At 47.2% G+C, this 17419-nt stretch overlaps 2 protein-coding genes across 3 annotated transcripts in view; both read left to right on the top strand.

The window, feature by feature from the left end:
• Window positions 1–5965, top strand: part of Slc6a19 (solute carrier family 6 member 19) — a 20286-nt gene extending 14321 nt beyond the window's left edge. Inside the window, exons 7-12 of the mRNA XM_021208676.2 lie at window positions 750–878; window positions 1019–1175; window positions 2531–2735; window positions 2853–3012; window positions 5031–5193; window positions 5359–5965. Of these exons, the coding sequence (XP_021064335.1) occupies window positions 750–878; window positions 1019–1175; window positions 2531–2735; window positions 2853–3012; window positions 5031–5193; window positions 5359–5562 (1018 nt within the window). The 3' untranslated portion in view covers window positions 5563–5965. The remainder of the gene's footprint in view (window positions 1–749; window positions 879–1018; window positions 1176–2530; window positions 2736–2852; window positions 3013–5030; window positions 5194–5358) is intronic.
• Window positions 5966–9129: 3164 nt separating this feature from the next.
• The window catches only part of Slc6a18 (solute carrier family 6 member 18), a 17152-nt gene continuing 8862 nt past the window's right edge, over window positions 9130–17419 (top strand). For both annotated transcript variants that reach the window (XM_021208566.2, XM_021208564.2), the window contains exons 1-6: window positions 9130–9378; window positions 11484–11624; window positions 11841–11978; window positions 12965–13146; window positions 14793–14903; window positions 16027–16139. In XM_021208566.2, the coding sequence (XP_021064225.1) occupies window positions 9222–9378; window positions 11484–11624; window positions 11841–11978; window positions 12965–13146; window positions 14793–14903; window positions 16027–16139 (842 nt within the window). In that variant the 5' untranslated portion in view covers window positions 9130–9221. The remainder of the gene's footprint in view (window positions 9379–11483; window positions 11625–11840; window positions 11979–12964; window positions 13147–14792; window positions 14904–16026; window positions 16140–17419) is intronic.

Raw genomic sequence — 17419 nt, 5'->3', positions numbered from 1 at the left:
GATGGTTATGAGCCACCATGTGGTTGCTGGGATTTGAACTCAGGACCTTTGGAAGAGCAGTCGGGTGCTCTTACCCACTGAGCCATCTCACCAGCCCTCTTTTCCTCCTTTTTACTTCAGGCAGGCAGCCCACCCAGCTCTGGGGTTCTACCAGGCCCTGGGGGCCTATAAACTGAATTCCCTTTGTAAATATCAACCCAAATTGCTCTTATAAATAAACCCCTATGGCATAAATAATAAAACCTCATCTTTAGAGAAGCCTGGGTTGGGAGAGCGGCTTCAAGCAGTAGAGAAGCTGGCTTGGCCATGAGGATCTGTGCATCTGGTAGTGTGAGGTCAAGGCCTGTCCCTTTTGTGAGGCTGACTGCTTGCCTGAGGCCTAAGGTGGGACTTGATTCTAGAAATCTCCAACTCTTGGTATCCTGGGCTTTCAGAGCACTTCCATAGCTGTGGATGCCTGTATGTTTGGGGGACTGGAACACAGTAATGAAGACGGCTTGGTTCAGGGTCAGGACACAGCTCTCTGGTCACCTTGAGTCCTCAGTGGTCATATGTGTCCACATAGCAGGTCCTGGGCTGTCCTATATAACATTAGCCTTTTGCTGACCGATGAACACTCAGGAGTCCAGCCTTAGACCTGGACACACTGGATCTGCTGTGCTGTGTGCTGACTTTCAGCAGGTGGGGGTGGGGTATGGACCTTGTGAATCAGCTGTGCTGTCCTGGGGTGACACTCCTCTCATCCTCAGCAATAATTGTGAGATGGATTCTGTGATCGTGTCCGTCATCAATGGCTTCACATCTGTGTATGCGGCCACCGTGGTCTACTCCATCATTGGCTTCCGAGCCACTGAGCGCTTTGATGACTGTGTCAACACGTGAGTTGCCACCCTAGCGTTTGGGGCTGTGTTCAGAGGGCATGCACATAGATCCCTCTCCTCTTTGCCCAACCAACCCTTGCCAGTTCAGCCTTTGAGCAGCTCCTAGGACACATAGCTGCCTTTTTCATCATTCCCAGGAACATCCTGACCCTCATCAATGGGTTCGACCTGCCGGAGGGCAATGTGACTTCAGAGAACTTTGAGGCCTACCAACAGTGGTGCAATGCCACTAATCCCCAGGCCTATGCACAACTGAAGTTTCAGACCTGTGACATTAACAGCTTCCTTTCTGAGGTAGGTGCAGCGATCTCCATGCCATCAAAGCCTCAAGTGTGGAGAGCGGGAGAACCTTCTCTTTTGGTCTTTGTGAGTCATACAGTCTTTGTACAGTCAGCATCTTACCCTCCGAGAGTGGCAGGAGTTAAAAACCAGGAAGGAGGAAGGAGCCACTGCTTACCCATCATGACTCTCCCCACTTGATTCCTCCAGCCTCTCAAGTCAATTATACAAAACACTCCCTGCTCCTCCCTCAACTCCTTCCCTGCTCCCCCTCAGTCCTCAGATCCACAGCCTCTTTTTCTTTGATTGTTACTGCCACATATACACATATATGCCTAGCTATATGAACATAGCCTGCTGAGTCCACTTACCATGGCTTGTATATACATTGTTTCAGGGTCGATCACTTGGTATTGGATAACCAGCGATAGGGTTTTTCTTGGGGGAATTCTATTCTCCTGTTCTCAGCATTCCCTAGTTGCCCATAGTTCTTTGTATAGGGGTTGTTTTCCTCCTTCCCTTCTCCCCTCAGTGAGGTTTATAGTCTCCACCACCTCATTGTCATGTCTGCTGGTGTTATTCTTCTTCAGGTCTTGTTTAGGCAGGTGTTATGAGTGTTGCTTCCTTGTCATAAAAAAAAAACACAATACCACAGCTGTTTACATGATCCTTGGACTCTCACAATCTTTCTTTCCCCTCCTTCATAATGTTCCCTGGAACTTGGGTACATAGGTGTATTGTAGATAAATTCACTGGGGACAGGCACCCCAAGATCCTCTGTTCTCTGTGTTTTGGCCGATTGTCATTTTCTGTTAATAGTCTCTAGCTGATTCAAAGAGAAGTTTCTTTGATGAGGGGTGAGGGCTACACTTATCTGTGGCTATAAGGATAGACACTCAGCACGCAGTTAGGAATTATGTAGGCTTATTAAAGGAGCTCACGTTCTTCTTTTGGATCCATGACCTCAACATTCCAGGGAGTTGGCTTGGTCCAGTGCCAGGTATGGTTTCCCTGAACTTGGCCTTAAGTTCAAGCCGATATAAGGCAAAGATATGAAAGCCACTGTCGAACTTCCAGGAATCATTGTTATAGTCCACAGCTGAGGAGGGCTATTGTTTTGCTTTCCTCCCTTGGCAGCTTGCTCAGCACCTTTGGTACTGTGAAAGGTACTCCTCCCCTGGGAAGGGGGTTTTCAGATCATATTCAGCTGGATTCTTCAGAGTCCTGTGTCCAAAGTGCATGGTGTCTTTAGCAATGGAGACTTAACCTTTAATCTCTGGGGAAGCAGTGAAGGGCAACAGCAACAGCTGACCCAAGAGGAAGGAAAGGAACAGAAAGCTGAGATGACCTTGTGTTGTGCATTGGTACAGGGTGTAGAGGGCACAGGCCTGGCCTTCATTGTCTTTACTGAAGCCATCACGAAGATGCCTGTGTCTCCACTGTGGTCGGTGCTCTTCTTTATAATGCTCTTCTGCCTGGGCCTCTCCTCCATGTTTGGGAACATGGAGGGTGTGGTCGTACCCCTTCAGGACCTCAATATCACCCCTAAGAAGTGGCCCAAAGAACTGTTGACAGGTATGTATGAAGCTTACCCTCTCCGGGGGACACACTTGTGTTCCTCATGACAAGGGTGGGTGCAGTCCTGGGTTGAACAGCCTTGTAGCCACAGCTCTGCTCCTTGTCTGGCCACAGGTCTCATCTGCTTGGGGACATATCTCATCGCCTTCATTTTCACACTGAATTCAGGCCAGTACTGGCTCTCCCTCCTGGACAGCTATGCTGGCTCCATCCCTCTGCTAATCATCGCCTTTTGTGAGATGTTTGCCGTCGTCTACGTGTATGGAGTTGACAGGTAGGACGGGTAGCTCCGTGGTGACATGCTGTCTTTAACAGAAAAGCTGAGTCACAGAATCTTTGGTAAGCTGAACCAGCCAAGTAGGCATAAGAGAAGTAGGCATGCCATAGCACAAAGCTTTCAGTATCGCACAAGAGAGTGGAAACTTCCTTCGTAGGAATGGGCTGGCATTGGCTTCATCCTGGCACTTGGTCCAAGAGGTGGAGAGAGGTCAAAGGATGAAAGGTTGATTTTGCTGAAGTGGTGCCTTGTTTTTTATTAGACATGATCTAAACAGTACATATAACTCCCAATGGCCCCTGCTACCTGTCCAAGAACAGGAATTTACAGGTGTACTAGAAACTGACATGTAGTAACTTTGGGTGCCAGAGAAAGAAAATACAAGTGAAAATTCAGACACACCTCATTACACAATATATATATATATATATATATATATATATATATATATATACATACATATATATTTGTGTGTGTATACATATACATACATAATACATACATACATACACATGATCTTCAATCTGGAGCTCCAGAAGCAGCACTGGGCCTAGGAAAAAGCAGGACAGAAGTAGGAAGTGAGGAGGGGGAGGGGAGGCATGCAAGATGGCAGGACTTGGGCTCTGTAGGATGTGGACATCACACATCCTCAGGTAAGATGGAGCTCAATATATACATACATATATATTTGTGTGTGTATACATATACATACATAATACATACATACATACACATGATCTTCAATCTGGAGCTCCAGAAGCAGCACTGGGCCTAGGAAAAAGCAGGACAGAAGTAGGAAGTGAGGAGGGGGAGGGGAGGCATGCAAGATGGCAGGACTTGGGCTCTGTAGGATGTGGACATCACACATCCTCAGGTAAGATGGAGCTCAATGCCCTTCATCCACTTGGCAGCTACCTACATCAGAAATACTTCTGGAAGTGGGCATAGGCTCTTCTAGGGGGAAGGAGGCCTCAGCAGCTTTCTAGAACTCAAGCACAGAAAGGCACAGAGGACCGCCACTAAGGGCCACTTCCAACGGTCAGTTTGACTCAACATCTCAAGGCATCATTTCCATTGCTGGACAGGGATCCAGGAAGCTACATCTTCCAAAAAAGCTGTGTCGTGATCCCTGTAAAACGATCTATCAAGATCCACTAAAATTAAGTTGGTGTTAGCCCTTTGCTAGAGAAAACCTTTTTTCTGGAAAACCTTTTTTCAAGTCACTGAAAAGTGGAAGGCCAGAGGGGACATGGGCAAGGTCACATCAGCATGAGTGGGACCAGACTCTAAGCCCGAGGAAGCAATGTGGAGACTGAGGAGCACAGGGCCAGCCATGTGACTTTTGGGATGCTAGGAGGCATCTATGAGGAATGTATCAGCCGATACCTGGAGTGGCTGCAGCTAGCACATGTACAGTGGTCTGAATTCCATACCACTGTGAGTAGCACTGGGAAAGTCATTGCCCAAGGATGTGAAGAAAGGAGGGCACATGACTGGTGATAGGCTCAATACTGGTTACTCAAAGATTATCGCCAAGCCTGTATCTAAGCCCTAGAGTCTGCTGGCCCCAGAAAAATCACCAGTAGTTCTGTATGCCTCATTGTGATCACATCAAATCCCTATGATGAACAAGTTCTGCCACAGAGTTGCCTTTGAGCAGGCCAGGAAATGGTGTGCATCACCTAACTTCAGGTTGCTGTTGCTCACACAAGGGCTGCCAAGTCTTGTGTGAGCTGGAAGGAGGAAAGTCTGACTGCCCCCTGCCCTCATTGTCACATGACAGGAAGTAGGTGAGGATAGGAGACCTCTGATGATGAATTCATAGCTCAGTGCTGTGGGAATTCTAAGAAGGTCAGATGGCAGCTGGTGACATATCTTTGCCTGCAAAATTAGAGGACCTTATCAAGGGAAGGCACAGAACCCTAAGATGATAGCTACTTCCAGATATAGAAAGTCTGGTCAGTCTTTGGCCTTCATGAGCTACCAGTGACTCTGCCCTCTGGCTTCTGCTTCAGGTTCAACAAGGACATCGAGTTCATGATCGGCCATAAGCCCAACATCTTCTGGCAAGTCACGTGGAGAGTGGTCAGTCCACTGATCATGCTGGTCATCTTCCTCTTCTTTTTTGTGATTGAGGTCAACAAAAGGCTCATGTATAGCATCTGGGACCCTGACTATGTGAGTACCAAGGCAGTGTCTGGATGGGGAGGAAGAACTGTTGGGGAAGAAGGCAGTAAGTGGGGGTGGGAGGGCAGGAGAAGGGCTCCACTGGGAAGAACAAAAGGTGAGATCATGGCAATGGCAGGCCTTTTCCACATGTGTTACCTGTGGTTTTCTCCTCAGGTGGAATTCCCGAAATCTCAGAAGGTTCCATACCCCAACTGGGTGTATGCAGTTGTGGTCATTGTGGCTGGAGTACCCTGCCTCACCATCCCCTGCTTTGCCATCTACAAGCTCATCAGAAACTGTTGCCAGAAGTCTGATGACCACCATGGGCTGGTCAATACACTGTCCACAGCCTCTGTGAATGGGGACCTTAAGAACTGAATGGACCTAGTTTGCATAAGACAGAAGATAGTGTGGAGGAAGCAAAATGCAGGACTCACGGGGGGAAGTAGGCTGTAATATGTGTGAATGTGTGAGTACAGATACATGTATTCATGTCACACAGATGTGTACACAAGTGCTACACAAACATGTGGGACACATAGACATGCTTAAATATAGATCACATGTACCACATGTGAACATAAGTGTATATGCATGTGTGAGTTTATGTACACATGATGTGCATATGTTTGTGTATATATTCTGAGGGCATATTTATGCACACATATATATGTGTGCACACATGTGTTATCTAGATGTATATATATGCTCACATGTTAACACATATCTGAGTATGCATGTGTATACATATGTTCACAAATGGAATCTATTGATATGTGTATATGGAATCTATGTGTATGAACATGCATTCATAAACTTATTATATATGTATGTCTGTATGTATGTGTGTATCTTCACAAATGAATTTTGTGTTGTATGTGTATGTGCATGCACATGTTCATTTATGTTTGTTCATTGCAAATAGGTATGTGTACATGTCTATGCCATCTTTGAACACAAGGCACACACGTGAAAATATTTTTACATGCTCTTGATGGAAGTGACTACCACTCTGACCTGGTTGTCCTCTGCCTGCTCTCACTATAGGGCATGGACTACAGCCTGGGTACAGACATAGCTTAGGACCTTCCTTTCCCTGCAAAATCCTGTCAGAGAGCCAAAAGTGAATATGTGGAGGGCCCAGTCTGGTCTCCTTCCCTCTGAGTGGAAGGTAGGAGGTGAGGGTGTTCTGCTGGCCTGGTTCCTGGTAATGCTGTCACTACCTATTCCCAGGCAGCCCTCTGCCCCTTGCTGTGGGGGCTGAACCGAGGTTCTTCTGCTCTTTAAGAAGCACAGGAAGCTGGTGGACTGGCAAGGCTGAGAAGACTTGTCTCAGTCAGACCTGATATACCTCACTTCCTGCATGCCTGCTAAATCACTGGTCACTGAGCAGGCAGCTGAGCAGCCAAGTGGACCTTCCCTTCTCTTCTGAATCAGGGGCCACTCTGTGCACTTCTGAAGAGGGAATGAGTCCGTAAATCTTTAGCCAAATGTTGGAAAAGGAGGATTACAGAGTAACTCAGCTGTGGCCACTGCTGATGGAAATGGGCACCCCAGTGACTGAAGCCTAGAAGCCTTCGGTCCTGTGGCAGTCAATGAATCCAGAGAGGGCTATGTCTGCTCCTCCCTACAACAGGATGGTCGTTCCTGGGTTCACACCTACCCATCTACTTGGGACTTGGGGTGTCTGTTAAAAGCTGCTGTCCTCCTATTTCCATGGGAAAACCCGAATTAAGCTGAATTTGACTTTCTTGAGAATCCTCACAGAAAAGGGTGAGAAACTGTGGTGGGCCCTGATGCCAGTCATGTGCCTTCTACTTGGTGACACCAGCCACATCTCACCCACCAGAGAGCTGAGGCTCCTACTGCTGAATCACGGAGTCCTCTTACATCCTTCTGTACACACTGATTCCCTGAGTACTATCACCTCAAGAACCATACAGAGGCATAGGATGGGGGTTGTCCCTGGAGGAATATGAAGTCTCACACTAGTAATTTCCGGGGGTCCCACCTCTGGGCCTCTGAAGCCTCAGCTGGAAAAAATACTGCTGGTATTTATAGCCATGAATATATGCCCTGTTATGTACATAATGGGGATTCCTTTCTGGTCCTGTGTGGTCTGGCTAACGGCCAACCAAATTCTCTGATTTCTCTGGTCCATGCCTTATGTTTGGGCCTCATGTCTCTGAAGGACAGAAATCCGGGTTGGTTGTTGAGTCTAAAATACATTTTTCTCAATAAAGTACTCCATTTAACGTTCTTGGATTAAGATTTGTTGCTCAGGCATAGAAGGATGAGCCTGGCCCACGGCAGGCACCAAGAACTTGCAGGGATGACATGGTCAGCAAGTCCAGCCTTAAGTCTCAGACAGCCCTGGATTAGGGGATTTCTCTGAAGAGGTTCCTATAGCCCAGAGGGATAGCCTAAGACTAAGGCAGTGGTAATGTAGTCTTATGTACTCTGCTGCCTACCGGCAGGTGACCAACAGACCTTTGGACTTGGGACATGGGGGCTGCATGGCAATAAGGTCAGATGGAAACAGAGGTGGAGAGATGAGGGAAGCAAGAGGACAGAGAATCACAGAAACATGTCCAGCATATGGGTAACACCAAGGGGTGCCTCCCCTACCCAGGATCCTCCTCCACATCCTACACTTCCCTTCATTTCCTGTCTCTTCTCAAGCCTCTACTCACATTTGCCCTCAGGCTCAAAATAGGATCTCCTATAGAACTTCTGCAACGTGCATATTTGGAATTGTGGCCGTATAGTTGACAGAGCAGTGTGCAGGAGGATGAGAATTTTAGGTTCAAGGGCTTAAGATGCTCTTAGCCTGTCTCCAGGGAGAAGCATCACGAGGCAGGAGTCTCAGAATCTGGGGAACATCACAACACACATGGTAGCATCACTCTGACCTACCCAGCTACCCCAGACAACGGTGAGGTCACCAGCACAGAGGATGAAGTCGGGAAGAAGCCCCTTAAATCCCTGTACATGAGGAAGAAGCTTTTTGTGCCCACCCCTCAAAACTCTTGTTCATAGATGGCTATGGGCTATTCTCAGCCAGGGTCTTCTGGGCTGTGCCAAGGGTCTGGAGCAGGTGTAGTCTGGGGGGTGCAGGAGGGGTTTTTCTTGACAAACTCAAACCATGGAGGTTTAGAACTAGCCACAAAACCCCATAGACAGACACCCGAAAAATAAGTGTGCTTGAAGATTAAGCATGTGGTAGGCCCCTTCTGACTCCACGTCTCAGGGAAATAAAGCCCATGTTGGACATGGTCAAACAAGGTCAGCTCCTCATTGCAGCTGTACCTGTGACAGCCCAACAGGACTGGTGCAGTGGCTGTATGGTAGTATATCCTCTGGGCACTACATACTGTTCAGTAGGGGAACCCAAAGAACTCCAGGCTGTACTGGGCAAAGGCAGCAGATGTCGGCTGTATGCTCAAAGTCCACTTACAGAGCCTTCATGAGGGAAGACTGCAGGCAGCTTGGGCTGCTGGGCCACTGGGGTGGATGAGCAACACAGGAAGAGCAGAAGATGGCCTGGCACAGTGTTTTGGACCATAACCCCCATGTCCACATGTTGCCATGAGCTTCAAGGTATTATTACCCGGAGGAAGAGAACAGTTTGGGGAGCGCTTTACTGACCCTTATGGAAAGTGAGCATATACTACTTACATCACAGGCTCAGTTACAGAATAAGTAGGTGTTAGTGGCCAACTGAACTTTCCATTCTGGGAGTCCTGCAGGTCCCAGGGAGCATCTGGCCTATATTGAGCTGGCTCTGTTACTCACTGATCACATGGTACAGAAAACCACAGATAGGCCAGTAGATGCGGATGTTGAAGATGGACTCTGCGGTAGGCAGGAATTTGATGTCAGTTATCAATTAACTGGGCTTCTTTAAATAAATGGATAAATGCCTCAAGGAGGGCCCGACTGCTTTAGCTTCCTCAGAGGGCCTTCTGGACTAGGGTGCTGCAAAGTGCCCACTGTACACCCAGCCTCCCCAGCCCTACCCAAGGTGATTGCTCATCATGGCACAGGCCTCAGGGATGGACCCGCTTGTGGACATCGAGGATGAAAGACCCAAGTGGGACAACAAACTCCAGTACCTCCTGAGCTGCATCGGTTTTGCTGTGGGGTTGGGGAACATATGGAGGTTCCCCTACTTGTGCCAGACCCACGGAGGAGGTAAGTTGCCCGCTTTACACCGCACCCTCTCCAAAGCATTTCCTGCCCTTGAGTAGCAACTTTCCCTTCTTGGAAGTGATAATTTGCTTTTGTCCCAAGAATAGCTCAGTGTCTTTGAGTCCCATTCTGGTATCCAATCGTATGGGTTCTCTTTTTTTTTTTTTTTTCTCGAGACAAGGTTTTTCTCTATGTAGCCTTGGCTATCCTGGAACTCATTCTGTAGACCAGGCTGGCCTTGAACTCAGAAATCCGCCTGCCTCTGTTGTATGGGTTCTTGAGTAAGGGTAGAATGTTCCAACTTGCTACCTGCCACATCATGCCTTTGTTCTGGTTGCAAGCAGCAGCCTCTGGGTCTCCCATCACCACCTTGGTGTCCATCTGGACTCAGAGCTGATTTCTTCCTGGTTCTTTGCATAATGTAATAGCTAGCTGCTTGGATTCACCAATAATTCACCCCAAGGCAGCAGCTCTTCCTCAGAGTGCAGAGCTTCTACAGGACACCTAGTACTATGAACAGTTTTTTGTTGACCATTAAACTGTCTCCTTATGAGAGCCTATTACTTAGTAAAGGAGCCAAGTCCCCACCCTCCACCCACAGAGCCTCCCTCCATCAAGCACTTGTTTCCCTTCACATAACCACAAACTCATGACACTCACACTGATACCTCCATACTGAGGGCGCAGGAGGAGACAAATAGGCTGTGCTATCTTGAAAGCTAACACAGGGCATCTCCCAATCTTGTCCCTAGGTGTCATAGAACAGTTGTGACTTTGTGGGACCTGGCTTGGGATACCACTCAGATTTCTCAGCTTCTCTAAGTTCTGGGGTCCCAGGCTGCACAGGTCTGTCTTCCTATTCCACAGCATCTCTGCTTTGAGTTCAACAACATGGAGAGAATCATTTTCAGGGGGCCATGGTTCTAAGCTCACTGCCTGGAAGCAGTCAGGGTTGTGAGCTTGTGGGCCTGGCTGCTCTGGCTGGGGAATCAAGACAGAAAGCTGAGGTGAAAAAGTGTGTGCATGTGTGGGTAGAGCAGACCCTACCTCCCCAGGCCATGAGCAGATAGAAGAACAGACAGAGCCATCCCATCTGATAAGAAAGCTCTTCCAAGATTCATGGTGTGTTGACCCTTTTGAAATTCAGACAAGGGCTAGAGAGATGGCTCAGTGGATAAGAATACCGACTGCTCTTCCAGAGGTTCAATTCCCAGCGACCACATGGTGGCTCACAACCATGTGTAATGGGATCTGATGCCCTCTTCTGGTATTTCTGAAGAGAGCAGTGGTGTACTCATATACATAAAATAAATACACCTTTTTTTTTTTTTTAAAAAAAAAAAAAAGAAATTCAGACAAACAGGACCAAGGAAAGGGCAGTAGGACTTCTGTCAGTCCATTTCCATGGGACCGGGCTTGCAGCTAGGTACCTTGGCCTTGAATCTTCTCCAAACAGGCTTCCTAGGGCATTTCAGTAATGTCCTTGGAAGGCTGAGACAGGAACACTGTGAATTCCAGAGCTAGCCTGGTGTATGTAGTCTATATTGAATGTGTGTGAGTATGAATGTTAGTGTGTATGTGTGTATATCTACACATGTTTGTGCAGGCCAACAGACAGCCTCAGCTGATGTTTCGTTTACCGTATTTTTGACACATTACCTTTTAGTGACCTGAAATTAGGCAAGGCAAATAGGTGTTGTGGCTGCCTAGCAAACTACCAAAATCTGCCTATCTGTAATCTATCCTGGAGCTTAGATTATAAATGTGCACAGCCATGACCAGCCTTTTCACACGGATTCTGGGAATTGAAATCAGATTTTCATGCTTGCCAAATGAGCACTTTAACAGGCAGGCTATATCCTCGGCCTGCAAGATACTACCTTTAAAAGAAAATTAGCAACAAAGGCCCTAATGTCTGGGTGGGATCCCCATGTCACTCCTGAGGCCTCTGCTGCCCCTCTTTCTGGTAACGTTTCTGTCAACGTACATGCTGGCAACTTGCACTGCATTTAAACTGTTCTGAGCACAACCTAAATGTGCCATTTCATCAACCACAATGATATGCTATGGGCAGCCAGGAGCTATGCCCTCACCTTGTGTCTTTGCAGGGGCCTTCCTCATCCCCTACTTCATTGCACTGGTCTTTGAGGGGATCCCGCTTTTCTACATCGAGCTTGCCATTGGCCAGCGCCTACGGAGGGGAAGCATTGGGGTGTGGAAGACCATCTCCCCTTACCTCGGTGGTGTAGGTATGCTTCCTTCCCATACCATGCCGTCTGCTTAGACCTCTTGGGGACCTCTTAATTGTGTTGGGTGGGTTACACCTATGGTGAGAGACATGGCAGGAATAGGAAAATAGGGTGAAGATTATTGGAAAGTCACAGAAGCTACAGTAGCAGGCCATACATAAAGGAAGGGTTCCACTCATTCCCTACCTGGTCCTGGGTGCACTGCCATGTCTGCAGGCCTGGGCTGCTTCTCAGTGTCCTTCCTGGTCAGTCTGTACTACAACACCGTTCTCCTGTGGGTCCTATGGTTCTTCCTCAACTCCTTCCAACACCCGCTGCCCTGGAGCACATGTCCGCTGGATCTCAACAGAACAGGTGAGAGCCCACTGGGGCGTGGGGGTTCTATGTGTGGCCCTGGGACAGATGGAGATCAAGCTACAGGGCACACACTCAGGTCTTTCCCCTGAAGGGCACATTTGAAATCCAGTCCTTCACCTCCAATCTTGGCCTCTGACTACCTGCTGAGCCCAGAGCCATCTGGACAGATTGGTTCATAGAGGCACCTAGTCTCTGGCAGAGTTCTCCATCACAGAGTTGACCCCCAAAAAGAAACAAGAAAGGGCTCCTGGAGACTGAGGCGATAAATCGGTTGGCAAAGTGTTTGCTTCACAAGCACAAGGATCTGAATTTGATCCCCAGAGTTCATGTTGTATGTTGTGGTGTATGCTTATATTCCTAGTACTGGAGATGTAGAGAAAGAACTATCCCTGGGGTGCACTGGCCAGATAACCTACCCTAATTGGTGAATATTAGGATAATGAAAGACCCTATCTTAAAGATGGATGACATTTCTAAGGATGATACCTTTACACTCCATACACACATATGCACAACACACACACACACAGACACACACAGACACACACACACAGACACACACACACACACAGAGCTCCTGAACCCAAAAGGGAGGCAGTAAATACAGCCCAGGTAGGTCTTTCTTTCTTTCTTTCTTTCTTTCTTTCTTTCTTTCTTTCTTTCTTTCTTTCTTTCTTTCTTTCTTTCTTTCTTTTTTTTCAAGATAGGGTTTCTCTGTATAGCCCTGGCTGTCCTGGAACTCACTCTGTAGACCAGGCTGGCCTCGAACTCAGAAATCCGCCTACCTCTGCCTCCTGAGTGCTGGGATTAAAGGCATGTGCTACCACGCCCGGCTAGGTAGGCCTTTCAAAGGCAGCTTGAGTGACAGGTCAGCTGTGAAGGGCTTGCCACGCTGGCACCTATAGTTCTTGACTAATGCTTCGTTGTGGTATGGACTGACCCCAAACCCTGTGGCTAGCCAGTGATAGTGCTCTTGGCTCCAGGATTCGTGCAGGAATGCCAGAGCAGTGGCACCGTGAGCTATTTCTGGTACCGTCAGACTCTGAATATCACATCCGACATCAGCAACACAGGCACTATCCAATGGAAGCTGTTCCTCTGCCTGGTGGCCTGCTGGTCAACTGTGTACCTGTGTGTCATCAGAGGCATTGAGAGCACGGGGAAGGTGAGTGTGAGCTTTGTGTGCTAGAGATGCTTTCTCGACTGACTCCTCCATGGCCACTCAGTGCTTCCTTTTCCCAGTCCTGCCTTCACTGGAACTGACCTGTATTTGATGGGGATTGGCTTTCTTCTGTGTGTTGACACAGCATGTCCATCCTCCTCTGGATGTAGCTGTTGGATATGTGCTCTTGTTGTCAGCATCCTTTTGGGTCTCTTTTATCCCATTCTGACCACTTTTGCCAGTGTAACCACTCACACCAATGTACGTGAAGGACCGGCTTTTCCATCAGCTTCTTTTCTGTGAGTCCCGACAAACCGTTGTTCCTGTTGCTCTTTCTCTGAGGATTTAAGTCCTGCTTGTTCTCCTTGGATTGCTACAGAGCTGACAAAAGCACTGACTGCTCCGCTCCTATCCTGCCCCTACTCATCACCAGCTGACCCCACATATCCTGTGCCTTTAAGAACCTCCTCCTGTTTCTGTCTCCCTCTTCCCCCTGGCTTGGCACTGCTTTTGCTTATAAAGTGTTAATAACGCAAGCATTGTCAGGCTCTGCTATAAACAGGTAATTGTCTTTCAGAGATTGAGAAAAGAAGTACTTCTGTCTACGTGGCTTCTCTGGAAAGAGAGGTTTTGGAGTTCTCTCATGGTCTCATGTGCAGGTTCTATTCAGGTGGCCGTCTGGACCCTTACGTCTGGGTTCTGCCTTTGACCAATGGCTGCAGAGTTTCTGCACAGAGTCAATGCAGCCTGTCATGTTCTCAGCAAGCTCTTGAAAATGTGGCTGCAGATTCTGTGGTCTGTGTCACGGGGTTTAGACACACACAAACATAATTCTCCCTTGCATGTCCTTTTCACATGGATACTTAGTGAGCAGAAGCCTGAAATACCAGCTGAAGACCTATGCTGGGCCAGTGTAGGAGGGGAGGGTGTGGGCAGGAGTAGACAGGAACTAGCCCTGTGGCCATCTGGAGTATCAGGGGAAAGAGGATGAGATACAGAGGGCCCTTATAACATAGCAAATGCCTGATGGTCTTAAGAGGGTTGGGGAGAATTTGAAGAAGAGTTCAGAAACAAGGCTGCCTAAGAAAGATCAGTAGAGCCCACAGCTATTGCAAAAGAGGTATAAAAAGAGAAGGCTGGAAAGGGGGGTGTAGAGGAGGCGGCTGTGGGTTGTGGAAAGGGAGGGGGAATTGAAGAGGGGACTCTGGGATATGAGGAGGAGGAGGATGGGGAAGGGGAGCAAATCCTGGGAATGAGGGAGAAGAGACTGCAGGATAAGAGTAAGGGCTGAGGGTGGAAAGGGAGGCTAGAGCAAAGGCTAGGAAGAGGAGGCTGGGGACAGGGCACCTCTTTATGGAACCAGTCTTTGTTGTTGAGAGAGACCTGTGTGCCCTAGGACCTCAATGCTCACCTCAGCGGATCCACAGGGCTCGAATGTGAAAATGAAGGTATACCCGACCACCTGATGTTTGCTCATGAGCCCAAATCATGAACCTGACCTTGCCCTGACCTCACATTCCCAAGCACCCACTTCTAGCTTGGTCTCAGAAGAGTACTGGAACACAGGCCCTGAATGTCTACCCAGCTGCTCCTACAAAGGCTTTCTTGTGACACATGCCAGGCCACATTTCATACTTTGTTATCCTCAGGTGATCTACTTTACAGCCCTATTCCCTTACCTGGTACTAACCATCTTCCTCATCAGAGGTCTGACCTTGCCTGGAGCAACAGAGGGCCTGACCTACCTGTTTACTCCCAATGTAAGTAGACCTTATGCCTCCCGGGATCATGGCCAGAGCATGTTGTAGGTAAGGGCTGCCAAGGTAACGCAGGGTGAGGGTTCCCACAGGAACTAGGAGGGGCATCGTAGCATGCAATACTTTGATCCAGGACAAGTAGGTAACTGAGTGGGAGGCACAGGAAGGAAGGTGGGGTGCAACTGAGTGCAGTGCAGGGAGGGGCTGACTGGGGACCATGTGTCCTACACCTGACCTCTGCCCCACTTGCTTCCTAAAACAGGGAGCTATAAGACTCAGGATGCCTGTACCCACATATATTAGTTGTTCTTGTAGAAGTATTCTTTGGTGGCCTTTGTGTGAGGTTGTGGTCCATGAGAGTCCCTGTAATAGTGACAAACACACACACACACACACACACACACATGTATTCTCATAAGGACATATATGTGTGAATATATATATATATATATATATATATATATATATATTTGAACATATACAGACACATATACATATATCTATATATACACACATATATATATTCTCATAAGGGTATATATATATATATGTGTATATATATATATATATATTTGGACACACACACATATATGAACATATATATGTATATATGAACATAAATTTTTGAACACACACATCACACACATACACATATATTCTCATAATTTAACACATATATATACATTTGAACATACACACATATATGAACATATATATATATATATATATATATTTGAACATAAGTATTTGAATATACACACATCATGCACACACACATATATATGTGTATATATATATACTCCATGCACACACATATGTTTATATATATATATACACACACATATATGTATGTATGTATACACACACACAGACACATGCATATATATCCTGCTCCCAGGATCCCTCAAGGCACCCCCAAAGTCCTGGGTCTACAAGTTCTTGAGTTAGGAGCTTGTCACACTTACCTCAGAACTGGGTCTGGTGCTACCCCCAGGCCTGCTCACTTCTGAGATTTTGGAACAAGCCACATCCTCTTGCTCATGAGTATGCCAAATGTTTTAGAATAGTCAGATGGACCAGCTGGTACAATCTGCCCTCTGCATGAGGCCACTCCCGTTCATTCCAGATGAAGACTCTTCAGAATCCACGGGTATGGTTGGATGCAGCCACCCAGATTTTCTTCTCCCTGTCCCTGGCCTTTGGAGGGCATATTGCTTTTGCAAGCTACAACCCACCCAGGTATGCATCCCATTTGTGGTGTGGGTGCCTTTACAGTTCCAGTGTTGAGCCAGCAAACCTGAGATAGACACAACCATTTGGAACCACACTGTTAGATAAAGGGACTCCTGTGAACTCCAAGCGAGATTTCATTCTGAGTAGGGCTTTTGTTAAGACTTCCTGAGGTATTACTGAAGACAAGGCAGGGTGTCCTCTAAAGGTTGCCAGGTTGGGCCTTGGTGGCAGTCCCTCAAGTCGACCAGAATACTCAGCTCACCCAAGACTAGACAGAACTGTACGTGTTATGCCACAAAAGCAGCTAAGGATGCTTCAGGAACCTTGGCGTCCATTTGGAAATAGCAGGGCACTGCCCTGCGAAGGCATGTACCATGTGACACAGTAGATTACGGTCAGATCCAAAAGAAGATGAGGATTTACAAGCTTTACCCAGTGACCAATAAACAGTCGGAAGCTGATCAGACAGGGTTAGTAGTTGTCCTTGCAGAACTATTCTTTGGTGTCCTCTGAATGAGGTTGTGGTCAAGGAGAGCCCTTATATTAAGCAATTGTGCATGAACTCCCTTCTGTCATGACCTCTGACTTTTTCCTTTTGTTATGACTGACAGTTTCCTTTTTAATGACTTATTTTAAGTTATTTTTGTATTAACATATTTTTTATGTGTATGGGTGTTTTGCCTAGTGTGTACACACGTGTGCCTGGTGTTTGAGGAGGCCAGAAGAGTGTTAGATCTCCTGGGATGAGAGTTATAGCTGTTTGTGTGTGCTGAGAACAGCACTTGTGTTCTTCGCAAGAGCAGCAAAGTATTCTTACCTGCTGAGCTAGTAGCCCTCCAGCCCCAGCAACTTCATTTTTGATGACAGTGTTCACATGTCTTTCACACTGGGTAGGATGCTGACCCAAGTATGTATGACATGTACATGAACCATAAAAGAATACATGTAGCGTTAAGCTTACTAGGCTCTTGATACAGCCAAGATGCTGACACATGCAGAGGCTGCTGCCAGATAGTCTGTCTACAGCACCTAGGATGCGTTGCTCTTAAGCTAAGCCAGTCACACTACGACAGACTAACAAGCCAACTTTGTGTGGTCATCCACCTTTCTGTGGGATAGAGGAAGTTTCTGAGTGACTCTTCTCTACCGGCCTTTAGGGAAGGATATGTAATCTGGGATTGTTTTGGTCATATTTTACTGACCTGAATTCACTCAAACTGTACCTAAAATGCATTATGATTGGAAGATAGTCTTAAAAAAAAAAAAAAAAAACCTTTCCCGCCGGG

The sequence above is a fragment of the Mus pahari genome, chromosome 11, assembly GCF_900095145.1.
Source record: "Mus pahari chromosome 11, PAHARI_EIJ_v1.1, whole genome shotgun sequence".
NCBI classification, from domain to species: Eukaryota; Metazoa; Chordata; class Mammalia; order Rodentia; family Muridae; genus Mus; species Mus pahari.
Note: the sequence above shows the minus strand (reverse complement) of the source record. Positions and strands in the feature narration are given on the sequence as shown.